Source organism: Balaenoptera ricei, chromosome 3 (assembly GCF_028023285.1).
Source record: "Balaenoptera ricei isolate mBalRic1 chromosome 3, mBalRic1.hap2, whole genome shotgun sequence".
In the NCBI taxonomy this organism is placed as follows: Eukaryota; Metazoa; Chordata; class Mammalia; order Artiodactyla; family Balaenopteridae; genus Balaenoptera; species Balaenoptera ricei.
This window is the reverse complement of record NC_082641.1, coordinates 16039470-16056732: the sequence shown is the minus strand read 5'-3', so window position 1 is coordinate 16056732 and position 17263 is coordinate 16039470. Positions and strand designations below refer to the sequence as shown.

At 34.2% G+C, this 17263-nt stretch overlaps 1 protein-coding gene across 1 annotated transcript in view; it reads left to right on the top strand.

Moving 5' to 3' along the window:
• The window catches only part of CDH18 (cadherin 18), a 328121-nt gene that overhangs the window by 232803 nt on the left and 78055 nt on the right, over window positions 1-17263 (top strand). The window contains exon 6 of the mRNA XM_059919221.1: window positions 2112-2365. Within this exon, the coding sequence (XP_059775204.1) occupies window positions 2112-2365 (254 nt within the window). The remainder of the gene's footprint in view (window positions 1-2111; window positions 2366-17263) is intronic.

Below are 17263 nucleotides of genomic sequence, written 5' to 3'. Positions count from 1 at the left end.
TGCCAAGTGTGTTGCTTTCCATGAGCAAAATGCCTGGATTCTGGACAGTCCATGCTCCTCTGCACCAAGGGGACCACACCCGTGCACCTAATTCTTGATAGGCAGCAACTGTGTACCATTTCTAGAACAGGTGATTTAAATTTGGATGAGACTTCTTGAATTAGCCTAAGACATTCTTATTTACTAATGTTAAGGAGAGAGGAGTCAAGGAAAGAAGTACGATAAATCCGTGGGTCCAACTGAAAGTAATGCAATCTGCCAAACAAGACGGATGTTAGTTACTTTGTCAATTCATTTTTAGTTTTAATTCCCCGAGAAGGAAATGAATCCCACTTGGTGGGTTATAAACGTCAGATCAATTAACCCTTCTTTAAAGTAAATAAATCTAAAATACATAATATCTGCACCATATATAAATGTATATGTATTGTATATATGGTGCACATTTAAGAATTTTAGTTTTAACATTATTTAAATTTTTATTTTGTCTTATAAACACTTGTAAAATATTGTAATGACCCAGTCTCATCCATGTCCCTGAGAAGTATTCTAGGTTCTTATAATCTGGTTTGGAAATTAAATGGTTTTTTTTTTCCTTCTATGCAATCTCCAGTCTCTGGGAAGGCCACTTTTCTAAGGCAATTCAGAAAAAATAAGGGAAATAATCATCAGTAGGACTGATCATCTGTTTATAAGATCCCATTAAGGATACTCTACAAATTCTCCTTGGCTCTTAGGGTAAAGGAAAATATCTGAGTTCCTCCATAGGGAATGATCATACTCTGATCCTGCCAAGAAAGAAGGCTGCAAGATTGAAACAGGCTACTGAAAAATCAGTGGCAGAAATAGGGATGAAAAAAATATCTATTGTTTCTTTTCATAGATGTTAATCTATAGGTAATTCACAAGGCTCAAAATAAAGGCTGATATCTTTATCACCTGCACTAGCAACAACATGGAGACTTTTGATATAGCTAATCCTAAATCTAAGCTCATTTTAGGTCACAGAGCCTATGTGTGTCATGTTTAACACTTTCAAAACCTTCAGTTCTTACCTAAAAAGGTACTTCCTCTTGCAAATATTACCTACCTGCTCACACACTTCTGTATCTACGTTTGTATCCTTATTATTTTAATACCTACTATGTCTTATAACACTAAATGTACAGTGCTATAAATGTCTATAAATCTTATAATAGACCATTTATTCCCTGGGACAAAACACTAGACTGACCTTATTTTTATTCATTATTGTATGCTAAGCCAAATTCATGACTCCTGACATATATGATTAGTAGAAAAAAAAATTGGCTGGGTGATTTAAAAAATAAGAAAAAAATTAAAAATTTATGAAAAACTATTCATGTAAATTCAAAGCTAAAAAGTAAATGCAAAAAACGAACAGAATACTGTAATAAAAAAAATAAAGTTGATCAAAACATAATAATAAAGGGAATGAACAACAAAACTAATACATGAAATGGTATTAGCAACAAAAAAGAAAGTAAAAAAATATAATACAATTAAAACAACAAAAATGAAATTCAAAAGTCTGTATAAAATCTTTTGCTAAAATTTCAAGAAAATATTGTTGAACTGAAAATGTAAACATTTATCTGATTTTAAAATAAGATACCAAGTTTAAAACCAGCAAGGTGAAAATAAGATGATGATAGGTAAAAATCAATGATATGAGATAAATTGTTTAAATGCAAAATTTAAAAAATGTATTTTTTAAATTTAGCAAATTAGTAGCAAATATTTTAAAAATTAATAATTTAAGCTGAAGAGGAGATAGAAAGAAGTTACCAGAAGAGATTAAGAATGAGTCTGCAAAAATCAATATTTGTTTGACTGCGGGAAATTTCCTTTTGTTGCTAGTTATCATCGTATTTCTGGCTCTGAAAAATCACAATTGATTCAGACTTGAGTTTCCATGATTTCTGCTTTACGTGTTACTGTTAAGACAAACTTCATAGTTTGTTTATAAATGGAAGTAGATTGACCTAAACCTATTCATGTTTGTTTGTTTGTTTCAAAAAATGGAAAAGAAAATATGTTTGACAACGGATGGTAGTCATAATATTGGAAATCTTATTTTTTCCCCACAGCCACTGAACTATGAGAAAAAGAAGTCATATACCCTCAACATAGAAGGAGCCAATACACATCTTGATTTTCGCTTTTCTCACTTGGGTCCTTTTAAAGATGCTACCGTGCTGAAGATCATTGTTGGGGATGTAGATGAACCACCACTATTTTCCATGCCTTCCTATGTCATGGAAGTCTATGAAAATGCCAAGATTGGGACTGTTGTTGGCACAGTTTTGGCACAAGATCCCGACAGTGCTAACAGCTTAGTAAGGTATGGTACACTTCCACTTTTTGACATATAAAGATTTTATTGACTCTCACAGTAATTTAAAATGAATTAAATAGTATTTAAAATATTTCTTTTCTATGTTATTTTCTTTTTTTTGCATATATACAAAGAATACAAAGAATTTGTATTCTTTTTTTTAACATCTTTATTGGAGTATAATTGCTTTACAATGGTATGTTAGTTTCTGCTATATAAAAAAGTGAATTGGATATATGCATACGTATATCCCCATATCCCCTCCCTCTTGTGTCTCCCTCCCACCCTCCTTATCCCACCCCTCTAGGTGGTCACAAAGCGCCGAGCTGATCTCCCTGTGCTATGCGGCTGCTTCCCACTAGCTAGCTATTTTACCTTTGGTACTGTATATATGTCAATGCCACTCTCTCACTTCGTCCCAGCTTACCCTTCCCCCTCCCCATGTCATCAAGTCCATTCTCTACATCTGCGTCTTTATTCCTGTCCTGCCCCTAGGTTCATCAGAACCTTTTTTTTTTTTTTTAGATTCCATATATATGTGTTAGCATACAGTAATTGTTTTACTCTTTCTGACTTACTTCACTCTGTATGACAGACTACAGGTCCATTCACCTCACTACAAATAACTCAATTTCGTTTCTTTTTATGGCTGAGTAATATTCCATTGTATATATGTGCCACATCTTCTTTATCCATTCATCTGTTGATGGACACTTAAGTTGCTTCCATGTCCTGGCTATTGTAAATAGAGCTGCAATGAACATTGTGGTACATGACTCTTTTTGAATTATGGTTTTCTCAGGCTATATGCCCAGTAGTGGGATTGCTGGGTCATATGGTAATTTTATTTTTATTTTTTTAAGGAACTTCCATACTGTTCTCCATAGTGGCTGTATCAGTTTACATTCCCACCAACAGTGCAAGAGGGTTCCCTTTTCTCCACATCCTCTCCAGCATTTATTGTTTCTAGATATTTTGATGATGGCCATTCTGACTGGTGTGAGGTGATATCTCATTGTAGTTTTGATTTGCATTTCTCTAATAATTAGTGGTGTTAAGCATCTTTTCATGTGTTTGTTGGCAATTTGTATATCTTCTTTGGAGAAATGTCTATTTAGGTCTTCTGCCCATTTTTGGATTGGGTTGTTTCTTTCTTTGATATTGAGCTGCATGAGCTGCTTGCATATTTTGGAGATTAATCCTTTGTCAGTTACTTCATTTGCAAATATTTTCTCCCATTCTGAGGGTTGTCTTTTCATCTTGTTTATGGTTTCCTTTGCTGTGCAAAAGCTTTTGTTTCATTAGGTCCCAATTGTATATTTTTGTTTTTATTTCCATTTCTCTAGGAGGTGGGTCAAAAAGGATCTTGCTGTGATTTATGTCATAGAGTGTTCTGCCTATGTTTTCCTCTAAGAGTTTTATATTGTCTGGCCTTACATTTAGGTCTTTAATCCATTTTGAGTTTATCTTTGTGTATGGTGTTAGGGAGTGTTCTAATTTCTGTCTTTTACATGTAGCTGTCCAGTTTTCCCAGCACCACTTATTGAAGAGGCTGTCTTTTCTCCATTGTATATGCTTGCCTCCTTTATCAAAGATTAGGTGACCGTATGTGCGTGGTTTTATCTCTGGGCTTTCTATCCTGTTTCATTGATCTATATTTCTGTTTTTGTGCCAGTACCATACTGTCTTGATTACTGTAGCTTTGTAGTATAGTCTGAAGTCAGGAAGCCTGATTCCTCCAGCTCTGTTTTTCTTTCTCAAGATTGCTTTGGCTATTTGGGGTCTTTTGTGTTTCCATACAAACTATGAAATTTTTCGTTCTAGTTCTGTAAAAAATGCCATTGGTAGTTTGATAAGCATTGCATTGAATCTGTAGATTGCTTTGGGTAGTAGAGTCATTTTGTTCAAGAATGTTAGTTCTTCCAATCTGAGAACATGGTATATCTCTCCATCTGTTTGTATCATCTTTAATTTCTTTCATCAGTATCTTATAGTTTTCTGCCTACAGGTTTTTGTCTCCCTAGGTAGGTTTATTCCTAGGTATTTTATTCTTTTTGTTGCAATGGTAAATGGGAGTGTTTCCTTAATTTCTCTTTCAGATTTTTCATCATTAGTGTATAGGAATGCAAGAGATTTCAGTTCATTAATTTTGTATCCAGCTACTCTATCAAATTCATTGATTAGCTCTAGTAGTTTTCTGGTAGCATCTTTAGGATTCTGTATGTATCATATCATGTTATTTGCAGTGACAGTTTTACTTCTTCTTTTCCAATTTGGTTTCCATTTATTTCTTTTTCTTCTCCGATTGCTGTGGCTACAACTTCCAAAACTATGTTGAATAATAGTGGTGAGAGTAGGCAACCTTATCTTGTTCCTGATCTTAGAGGAAATGGTTTCAGTTTTTCACCATGGAGAACAATGCTGGCTGTGCATTTGTCATATATGGCCTTTATTATGTTGAGGTACGTTCCCTCTATGCCTACTTTCTGGAGAATTTTAATCATAAATGGGTGTTGAATTTTGTCAAAAGTTTTTTCTGCATCTATTGAGATTATCATATGGTTTTTATCCTTCATTTTATTAATATAGTGTATCACATTGATTGATTTGCATATATTGAAGAATCCTTGCATTCCTGGGGTAAACCCCACTTGATCATGTTGCATGATCCTTTTAATGTGCTGTTGGATTCTGTTTGCTAGTATTTTGTTGAGGATTTGTGCATCTATATTCATCAGAGATATTGACCTATAGTTTTCTTTTTTTGGGACATCTTTGTCTGGTTTTGGTGTAAGGGTGATGTTGCCTTGTAGAATGAGTTTGGGAGTGTTCCTCTCTCTGCTATATTTTGGAAGAGTTTGAGAAGGACAGGTGTTAGCTCTTCTCTAAATGTTTAATAAAATTCGCCTGTGAAGCCATCTGTTCCTGGGCTTTTGTTTGTTAGGAGATTTTTAATCACAGTTTCAATTTCAGTGCTTGTGGTTGGTCTGTTTATATTTTCTATTTCTTCCTGGTTCTGTCTTGGAAGGTTGTGCTTTTCTAAGAATTTGTCCATTTCTTCCAGGTTGTCCATTTTATTGGCATAGAGTTGCTTTAGTAATCTCTCATGATCCTTTGTATTTCTGCAGTGTCAGTTGTTACTTCTCCTTTTTCATTTCTAATTCTGTTGATTGGAGTCTTTTCCCTTTTTTTCTAGATGAGTCTGGCTAATGGTTTATCAATTCTGTTTATCTTCTCAAAGAACCAGCTTTTAGTTTTATTGATCTTTGCTATTGTTACCTTTATTTCATTTTCATTTATTTCTGATCTGATCTTTAGGATTTCTTTCCTCTGCTATCTTTGGGGGGTCATTGTTCTTCTTTCTCTAAATGCTGTAGGTGTAAGTTTAGGTTGTTTGTTTGAGATTTTTCTTGTTTCTTGAGGTAGGATTGTATTGCTATAAACTCCCCTCTTAGACTGCTTTTGCTGCATCTCATAGGTTTAGCGCTGCCGTGTTTTCATTGTCATTTGCTTCTAGGTATGTTTTGATTTTCTCTTTGATTTCTTCAGTGATCTCTTGGTTATTTATTAACATATTGTTTAGCCTCCATGTGGTTGTACTTTTTACATTTTTTTTTTACTGTAACTGATATTAGTCTCGTAGTGTTGTGGTCAGAAATGATACTTGATAAGTTTTCAATTTTCTTAAATTTACCAAGGCTTGATTTGTGACCCAAGATATGATCTATCCTGGAGAATGTTCTATGAGCACTTGAGAAGAAAGTGTATTCCGTTGTTTCTGGATGGAATGTCCTATAAATAGCAGTTAAGTCCATCTTTTTTAATGTGTCATTTAAAGCTTGTGTTTCCTTATTTATTTTCATTTTGGCTGATATGTCCATTGGTGAAAGTGGGATGTTAAAGTCCCCTACTGTTATTGTGTTAATGTCAATTTTCCCTTTTATGGCTGTTAGCATTTGCCATATGTATTGAGGTGCTCCTATATTTGGTGCATAAATATTTACAATTGTTATATCTTCTTCTTAGATTGATCCCTTGATCATTATGTAGTGTCTTTCTTTGTCGCTTATAATAGTCTTTATTTTAAAGTCTATTTTGTCTGATATGAGAATTGCTACTCCAGCTTTCTTTGATTCCCATTTGCATGCAATATCATTTTCCATCCCCTCACTTTCAGTCTGTGTGGGTCTCTAGGTCTGAAGTGGGTCTCTTGTAGATAGCATATATACGGGTCTTGTTTTTGTATCCATTCAGCCAGTCTATGTCTTTTGGTTGGAGCATTTAGTCCATTTATATTTAAGGTTATTATCGAGATATATGTTCCTATTACCATTTTCTTAATTGTTTTGGGTTTGTTATTGTAGGTCTTTTCCTTCTCTTGTGTTTCCTGCCTAGAGAAGTTTCTTTAGCATTTGTTGTGAAGCTGGTTTGGTGGTGCTGAATTCTCTTAACTTTTGTTTATCTGTAAAGGTTTTAATTTCTCCATCATATCTGAATGAGATCCTTGCTGAGTATATTAATCTTGGTTTAGGTTTTTCCCTTTCATCACTTTAAATATGTCCTGCCACTCCCTTCTGGCTTGCAGAATTACTGCTGAAAAATCAGCTGTTAACCTTATGGGGATTCCCTTGTATGTTATTTGTTGCTTTTCCGATTGCTGCTTTTAATATTTTTTCTTTGTATTTAATTTTTGATACTTTGATTAATATGTGTCTCGACGTGTTTCTCTTTGGATTTATCCTGTATGGTACTCTCTGTTCTTCTTGGACTTGATTGACTATTTCTTTTCCCATGTTAGGAAAGTTTTCCACTATAATCTCTTCAAATATTTTCTCAGACTCTTTCTTTTTCTCTTCTTCTTGGACCCCTATAATTTGCATGTTGGTGCATTCAATGTTGTCCCAGAGGTCTCTGTGACTGTCCTCAATTCTTTTCATTCTTTTTTCTTTATTCTGCTCCCTGGCAGTTATTTCCACCATTTTATCTTCCATTTCACTTATCCGTTCTTCTGCCTCAGTTATTCTGATATTGATTCCTTCTAGAGTATTGTTCATTTTAATTTCAGTTATTGTGTTGCTCATCACTTTGTTTGCTCTTTAGTTCTTCTAGATGCTTGTTAAATGTTTCTTGTATTTTCTCCATTCTGTTTCTGAGATTTTGGATCATCTTTACTATCATTACTCTGAATTCTTTTTCAGGTAGGTTGCCTATTTTGTCTTCATTTATTTGGTCTTGTAGGTTTTTGCCTGTTCCTTTGTCTGTAACATATTTTTTTGTTGTTTCTTTCTTTTTTTTTTTTTTTTTTGATGGGTGGTGCTGTATTCCTGTCTTACTGGTTGTTTGGCCTGAGACATCCAGCACTGGAGTTTGCAGGCAGTTGGATAGAACTGGGTCTTGGTGCTGAGATGAGGACGTCTGGTACGCCTCACTCCAATTAATATTCCCTGCGGTCTGAGGTTCTCTCTTAGTCCAGCAGTTTGGACTCAGAGCTCCCACCACAGGAGCTCGGGCCAGAACTCCACCCTGGGAACCAATATTTTGCAAGCTCCCATTCCCTAGTTTTATCTCTTGGCTCCCATCTAGTCACTTCGCATTTTTGGCATCTTTATTCAGAGAGACTCTTCTCCTGGAGCCACAGAGACAAACTGTTGCAGCCACACATCCCATCCATGTTATTTTCTATTAGTATAATTCAACTATAATCTTAGCTGATTCTTTAACTGAATAAATAACAGATGGGTTTCTGTCAAATTTAGCATACATGTAGCTATCTCCATGAATATATTGGTGACCACACAGATGAGTTTTTTCCATTTGACTTAATAGATGGGAGCATAATTGACTGGGAAAATTTAGAGAGAAATATTTAATCACAAAGTAGAGAATCTTTGGTATCTTAGCAATAGGAAGTATAAATACACACACACACAAATGAGGGTTTCGGAATAAACATTCAGCTCTGACTCCTTGTTCTGCCACCATGGCTATAAGCCTTTAGGAAATTACTTATCCTTATTTGTGAAAGAACACCACAGATATCTATCTCTCAGAGTTATTGTGAAAGTGTTTCAAGCTATGTGCTTTAAGTGCTAAGCAGAGTGGTCTGCACCTAATAGTCACTCAATAAATGCTAACTTGTCCAAGGCAAGTTAGAGACTCATTTCTGAAGACAGGAAGACCAATGTGGGAATTCTGGTGACTTGATTTACGAGCTGTGTCATCTTATACAGTCATTCAACCTTGCTGAGTCTTGCTATCAAATATATGAACAAGGAATAATAATGTTGCATACATATATTGAGGGAATTAAATTAGATTGACAGAAAGTACTTAGCATAGTCAGTAAGTGCTCACTGACTAATATTTTATTATTGTCATATGTCATGCAAAGATAATTAAATGTTTCCTTGCATAATAAGAAGGGTGTTTGGTTTGTTGTTGTTTTTTTTTTGTCTCAATTATGACAAATTCAAAGAATTGCATAATGTATAAAACTCTTTAGTTACCCTGTATTTATACCCTCAGATAATCCTAAGGTCCTAGAAAGTCTGAACTCTGAAACAAATCTGTCTGCTTTTTCTCAAGTTTGTCTTCTCACTCTCTTTAGTTCTCATCCATTTTAACAAAAGCTAATATGATAAGTATTCTCTTTGATACCTATGTAATGTTTGTAAAGTGTTTCCATTTTCTTTTATATAAGCATGATTGTTCTTAAGTTTTTAAAAAATGGCCACAGCACTCATGCATGGAGAGAAACAATTTTCCAAGCACAGAGGTACGTATTAAACAATTCTGCTTCAACTGTGAATGCAGTAACATTACCTTGTTAGTTGAGAACCCTTCTGTCACACTGAGAGCAAGAGCTGACATTGCTTGAAGCAGGATAGACAAAGTATATGATATAATAGGCATAAACCCAGTTGTGAAAATTGATCTTTAATTAAGCGATGCAAGCAGAAGTTGATATGCTTATTTGTCCAAGCACAGGAAAGACCACGATGCTTCATCATTCCATAGAATGCCATATTTTAATAGCATTTTTGACCCTTAATAGGGAAAATGTGTCTACATTGAAAGTTAACGTTATAAAGATATTTATAAATGTGGCCATTTACCAAAAGGAGCCAACAGCTTTTGATAGTAAAAATATTTCATGCTGTGAGTTTGATGTGGAAATATTTGATAAACATTGATAAGACTTTTTAAAAAAAAACTAAAACTTGATATCAATGATGCATTCTATATTTTTAATTAAAGGAGGTGGGAGGTACATTGATTTTTTAAAAGTGATATTTAAAGCACCTTATTATATGCAAATATTATGATATTCCTCAGGATAAAGAAATTAAACACATGCACACACACACACAGAGCAGCTTGAAGTCCAGTGGAGAGAAAAAATTTACATTCTTTGATAAGGGTGATAAAAGTCTGATACATACATAGGGAATAAGTATGCCTGACATCTTCTGGAGGGAATGAGTTGAGGAAAATTGAATTGAAGCTCAAAACCCAGGTTAAGGATTAGACAGGTGAAGAACAGGGAACATAACTGCAGTTTGTTGTGTACACAAGGAGCTTAGGTTACCTGTGCGGGAATAGCAAATAATGAGGTTGTAAAAAGATGCTTTAGAGAGATCATGAAAAGGCTTTGCGCTTTGCGCTTGGAAAAGGCTTTCCAAGCTGACATCTTGGAAATTTATCCTGACAGCAGTGTCAATGGGGGGAAAAGATAAACCAGAGATGCATGAGTTTAATAAGAAACAGTGATAGGAAGATTTGCATTTCAAAATAAATAATAATGAAATTTCAGAATGCTGTAAAGGGTGGAATATATGTCCCAAAAAGGTAGACCAAAGGAGGAAAAATTGAGGTCAGGGACAAACTTGTTTCAATGTTGCTCTATATATCCCAACATACCAAAAAAAAAAAAACCTATTCCACATAAAACAGTGGTCACCCAAGGGCAAAATCCCCCCTACCGGGGGACATTTGACAATGTCTGAAGATGTGTTTGGCTGTCACAACTGCGTGTGGAGTGCTACCATCATTTGTAGGTAGAGGTCAGGGATGGTTCTGAACATCCTACAACTCACAAGTGAGTCCCCACAACAGAGAATTATCTGGTCCAGAATATCAGTGGTGCTGAGTTTGAAAAACCCTCACCCAGAGTAAACCAAACTGGGTAGTACATTGGTAAAATGGGGGTGCTAATTATACTCATGGAAAGAAATTTTGAAAACATATTTTTGGGAAATACATACCAGCATGTATGTTTCACACATATGTGTATTCATGTGAATGTTTCAACATACGTTTCATTTAGTAAAAAACTACCAAAAAAAATTTATTTATAATGTTCCATTATATTGTTAATTGCCTCGGTAATTGCTCTATATTATTGGGAGCATTTAACTGAACACCAGCTATGTTACACACATTCACCCAGTTGTTGCTATGCAAAGGTGACGGGTATATTGTCTTTAAATGCAAATATTGAGAAGCACAAATCTGTTAGCATGTACATTATTCTTTCTGCTTTGTTTTGGTTAGACAACTAAAATGAATCCTTCCAAAGCTGCCTTAAAATAATCAGTCTCCATAGCTGGTGTTTGGGGGCATAACTTACATAATATTTGTTCTTGATTTTAACAAAAGTGTGTCATTTACATGGGCCTCTAGGTGCAAACAGTGAATAAAGCAGAAAACATTAACAAATACAAAAGTAACCCTCATACTTCCACCTTTCCCAGGGACCAAATGTTTGTACTAATTAAGGAGGCGCACATTGAGAGATGTACCTTGCCATGTGCCCTGAAATGCAATTAACTCCAAGTCGGTAGAATTGATAATGAAAGGGAGTTTGAGTCTTACAGGCATTTGTGAAAAGCTTCCTGACTTTTCTTTTGTATTTCCATTTTCTAAACTATTAGTAAGATTCTTCAGATTTCTAAGAGCATGTCATGTCTAGCTTTTGTCTTTTTTAACTCAAAACAAGGATATGCAATTTACAGCAATATCATCATCAACTTTCTTAAAAATAAAATCAGAACCAGGCTGTTTACCAGTAGTGAAGAAACCTTGATTTAAACTGGCTGTGCTCACTTGCTGGCATATTGGAAATGGAATTCAGGAATTTCCTGAGTAGCTACTGACAGATGAGCAGTCCTATGATGGACACGAGAAGCAGGAGAGTTTTCTGAAAATGTGACCCTATATCATGTGGCTATTAAAAACAGTGACCATTTGCTGCTTGCTATCTGTGGACCAGGGGTTTGTAACAGCCTGCCCCAAACCCTTGTAACAACCCTAATGAGTCTGCAATATTAGTCCCATTCTATAGATGAAGAAACTAAGGTACAGGCAGGTAATTTGGCCAAATTTACATAGTGATAAAGTGGCAGATCCAGAATTTAAACCCAGTTTTGCTTTACTACAAAAACCCTGTTTTTTTAAAGCCCCCAAATCTGCCTCTTGTATATTTCAACTAATAATAATAATAAACTGCATTTACAGAAGTCTGATACCACAAAGTAGGAAACAAACGTTTCCCATGTTCAGATGTGTTTCATACTCTGGGAAAAAGAGATGCTGAAGAGAATTCCATTTTTAACTCTAGCATCTCACGAAAAAAACTGTTATTTATTTTAGAGTTCCTCCATATTGTAAAGTCAAAGACTTATGCCACTTGATTTAGTGCAACATAAAGAAAATTATTGAAGCCCTCAATTAATAATTCTCATAGGATGAAGAGCCTTAGTATGAATTTATATGAGTAAGTATATCCCCCAATCTTTACTTCTTTTCTACTGTGATTTATAATCTGCATTTATCTATACATTTACTTATTGGTAAAAATTTTAATATTTTCTTTGTATAGTAACTTTAAAGCCATCAGAAAGAAATATTAAAAATCTTGCATAATTTTTTCAAATGCTTACCTTGACATTATTTAGGAAACAATAGCCAATATATATGCTAACATAAGAAATAAAATTGTGATCAGGTTTGGAAATATTTGCTAAATTAAAAAAAAATCTTTCTAAAATATCTTTAAAAAAAAAAGAATAGTTGCAGAGAATTAGAAGTCATTACTCATCCTGTTTTGAGTTTAATTGTAGCCTCAGAGAATAAATGATTCCAGTATATTCATGGCATCCTTATTAGTGTGTTGTTTTCTTACACATTTCTGAAAGTTTCACATAGCTCATGATGAGATGGCAGTTAGGAATACCTCATTAATTTGGAATGTTATAATAGCAAAAAATAGATATTTCAAAATAATGACAAGGTCATATGGCAAACTTGAAAAAGAAAGTAAAAATTTTTGATTAAGAAAGTTTGAATACAGGATTCAAACTTCTGAAAAGAAAGACAAGAATACTCAGAAAATGTGTAACAAAATATATTCATATTAAACTGAATTTTTATTCTATAGACCAAATAGACTTATAAAAGTTTAGCTTAGTGAAAGTCAAAATATCTTAATTGGACCTTTAATAGAAAGCCTTAATATACCCTCATCAAAACTGTCATAGTCTTCTGATATAAAGGAGATAACTCATTAAGGATGCTTCATGCAAACTGAGTTCAGATAGAAAGCAGGCTTCCATTTAAAACCGGAAGTCTGTCTTTGACTTGTGTTTTGTCATTTATCACATTGCAGATAACAAAGTTAGCACATTTAGATTGACCAATACTTTACTGTGAAACGTCATGTGACTATGGCATTTGAGAATGTGAAGGAACCTAAAGATGACCAAGACAATCCCGTTCTTACAGAGATGAAGATATCATAGACTGAGATGCCTGAGTGACTGTCTCCCAATCACACAGCTAACTAACCATAGCGATTGGATAGAATGTGGTCACTTTTACCATGCTTCAATAAAGATACAGAAGACCCCTGAACATTTCTCCATTTGGGGCTCAAATTTACCTAACAGCCTAGAATGTGACGGTAACCATCCCAAGTCAGAGTCCTGACACCAGAAGGAGAACCTATTTTCCGGGTGGGCATGTGTAACTCATTTAGCCCTGGAATGAATGCCTAAATCCAGGCTTAGTGACGTCTGTTGGTCTACTGACTGGAGACTAAAACATCCAAATAGCTTTCATGTAAATTTTTCAAAGAAATTTTAAAAAATGCTTAAAATGGTTCCATACCATTTCCAGAACTCAAGATTACTGGAATTTTAAAAATCTTAATTACTTAGAGGCATAAATAACAGGCAGAAACATATTTTCTTGTGTGGAGATTTTACTTCTTTAGGTGCTTTTGTTTCTTTGGATCGAGGTTTTGGCTCAGGAAGTTAAAAAGCTTTCCAAAATATCTCTGTGCTATGTGTGTGCCCATTTTATTAAACACAATACACTACCAAGTGACAAGTGATCCCTATGTTCTATTTTTTTTTTAGAAAGATTATTTTCTGGATGCATGACTTGTGGAATAAATTGCATCCCCAAAGTGAGCTAAGGGAATCTTAAATTTTTTTAATGAATAAAAAAATTATTCATTTTTTCAGTATAGCTATACCGCAGGTATACTGCAGGTGTGTGACTTTTTGTTAAATTAAAGATAAGGCCAAGCTGCTATAATATCCCAAAGGGTGTATATTGATTAAACTTTATCCCATCTATTGATCATAGTCAGTAAAACTTACAAAAACAGCTGTTTGGGAGGCAAAATCTCAAATATATTTGCTTAACCACTCACATTCTGTATGTACAAGTATCAAAAGTGTGACAACTGAAAGACATCTTCTACACTTTTAGCCAACAGATGTTTCTCAAAGTAAATCACTGTAAAAATAGATTTCCATTACATAAGTTTTAAATTAATTTTTATGGTGATATGGACAGACTATAATGAAAATAATAAGTGCCTCTGAGGACTGAAATTTTGTTATCGAAGTGAAAAATAACTTTTCTAATGTACTTTAACATGACTAATAATTATCTTGAATCTATGCCTATATAATCAAAGGGAAATTGAGTGTCAAATGATGAACTGGGTAATTTGTTTAAAGTAGCTTCTGTTGAAGAAAATACTTGAATAGAGGTAATCATTATTGAGATTGACTGCTTCCTGCGATCATAACTTGTCTGCCTATTTGTTTGCCCACAAATTCCAATTTTAACAATAAATTTTCATTTTATTTCAATGTAATGCATTTTCTTTTCACTTTGCCCATTGCACTAAAATGTATTTACTAGAACTATGAAATGGTGCATATATTGAATGACAGAACAGAGAGTAGTTGTAGGAATAAAAATTGTAACCCAGGTTTATAAACTATAGTGGCAACTTTGCAAGATCTCCTGTGTTAAAAGGACCTGTTTCTCTGCCAGCGTGAAATTAGTCAGGGTTTGAATATGGACTTGTCAAATTAGAGGGCTCTAAAGGACTAGTGGACAAATCTGAGCTGGCACAAGCTTAATTGCACTTCCTCTGTCTATAGCCAGGAGATTATCAATCCCCCATAGGTAACATCTTATTGATCATTGATCATAAAATTTCCTAGGTAGCATTTAGTATATTGGGTTGGCCAAAAAGTTCGTTCAGGTTTTTCCCTTCAGAAAAACCGAAGCAAACTTTTTGGCCAACCCAGTAGATATTATCTTGACACCTACTTCACGGAGGATGCGGTGAGCTTATAGTGGTGGTTGGGTTATAATGTGCTGTAATCATCATATTAGAGTAGCCCTTGAATCTGCCTCAATATTTCCACTCTCATACTAACCCTTTTGGTCACATATGCTGTAGATTCGTCTAAAGCATCATCTAGATGTACTATGGAGTGGCTTTTTTTCTTAGATTCAACATGAGGTCTAAAAAAATGGGCGTTAAAAATGATAATTGTATTACAACTTAAAATTAGTTTGAGAACTATAAGTTAAATGAAATACTGTAAAAAGTGTACATTTATTTGTCCTTCTTGCAATGTTTAGATATCTCTCAGTGAAAGGAAAACACAAACTAAGTACACACTGTAAAAAAAAAGTTTATTTCCTGAGTTATTATAACAAATTTCAAACACAATATTAAGAATATGTATAAAGGATAACGTTAGGAATCTATAAAATCGTAATCTCTATATGAAAACATACTGCTCTTGATAAGTAAAGCATAATGATTTATTGGCCTGATTATTTCCACCAAAATATTTACAAAAGAAATAAAGGCTACAATGAAATGCCTTACTTAATTTTACATTAGGTATTAACAGGTTCTTCTTTATATTTGTTGAATGCCTGGTTAGATTATTCATTCGCTTATGAGGCAAAGTCATACACCTATGCTATTCAGGTGGATGGAAAAGAGCTTTATTCTCATAAACTTTCCAAATGAAAGTTGACTCATGTGCATGGAGGAGGAAATTAAAAATAATTTAGTTTTCTGACAGATTTCTTTTTTTTAGAAATGGACAGCAGTTCATGCTATTTGTATGGAGACTCTTGTTCATTCAATAGTAACCCTTATTCAGATCCCACTGTGTTCACATACTTTGCCAGAAGAAAAAGACAAACAAACAAAGAAATGAAAAACAAAAAAAAGCATTTACTATTTTTGAAGTGTCTCAACAAAATAGACCCAAGTTTTCCAAGAAAGGAAAAAAAGAGAAAACCATCCTAAGAGACATTAAGACAAGTAACAGTTATCTACTGAGGCATATCACTTGATACTCAAGCATAAAATACTTTCATATATTACCTCACTTTATTGTCAAAATAAAATTATGATGTACGTGGTATCTCCATTATGCTAACAAAGAAAGCTCAGAGAGGTGATACATTCCTTAAGGTCATAGGGCTAATAAGTGGTTTTATCTGTGATGAACATCACGTTTACTTGGTTTCCAAGCCTGTGTTTATTCTCTTACTATTGATCCATGCCATTTTCACAGTATGATGGATCTATTTTAGGAAAAAATTTCCATAGACTTCATCTTTACGTAGTGAATGAATCAAGGCCAGGATCTACAGTTTATTATACACTGAGGAAAATAATGTAGGAGATGTTTTTCAGTGGGCTGAAGAGGTTATTACCTCTATGATATCTGAAAATTGGGAAATTTGTTTTGGGTAAACCCTGCTTGGCATTCTTTTCGTCTATTAATCTTCGAAAACCAACCTATGCAGAAGTGCACTGTGGGTTGAATTTTTCCCCACCAACCACTTCTAATCTCTCTCTCAAGCATTCTCTCATTGGTTTAGTTGATGATATGACTGAATCAATATTCATTCCATATCAAAGAATATTTTATTTTAAAGTAAGTTCTTCTACTCTAGTGTAACACTGTGTAGGGGTAGTAATGTTGACTGGGGCATTAATGTGGGAGTGAAGGAGGGAACTTCTGTGTCCTACCTACAATCTCAACATGAAGCCTCTCTCCTTCTTCCTCTCTTACTAGTCTAATACCAAAATAATAGTGGTCTGAAAAATGCCGCCACAGTTCACAAACCAGAGCTAAGATATCTCTGTCTCTCTCTCATCTGAAATTACTAAATTTTATACTTTCTAGATAATCTCTAATGCACATCTCTCCTGTTACTTATCCTTCAAGACTGATCACACCCATGTTTTCCCTGAAGACTTGAATTGCTTAGAATTTTACTCTGACCTCTGATTTTAAACTCTCTGAGCATCAATCAGTATTACCTTGCAAACACTTCCTTTTTCTTTTTTGCCTACTTGTTTCCCTAACTAAATCATGTCTAAATAATTCTCAGGTCTTGCTAGTTCCTCTCTTTTAAATATTTCTTGTTCCTTTCTTGTACTCCTTCAAATAAATATCTGTTGAATGAAGGGGTAAAGCTTCAAATATTGTCTACTTTAAAAAAAGATCTTAAAAAAAAAAAAAAAAAAGGTCTTATAAATATTTCTTAATCTTTTAAACTTGT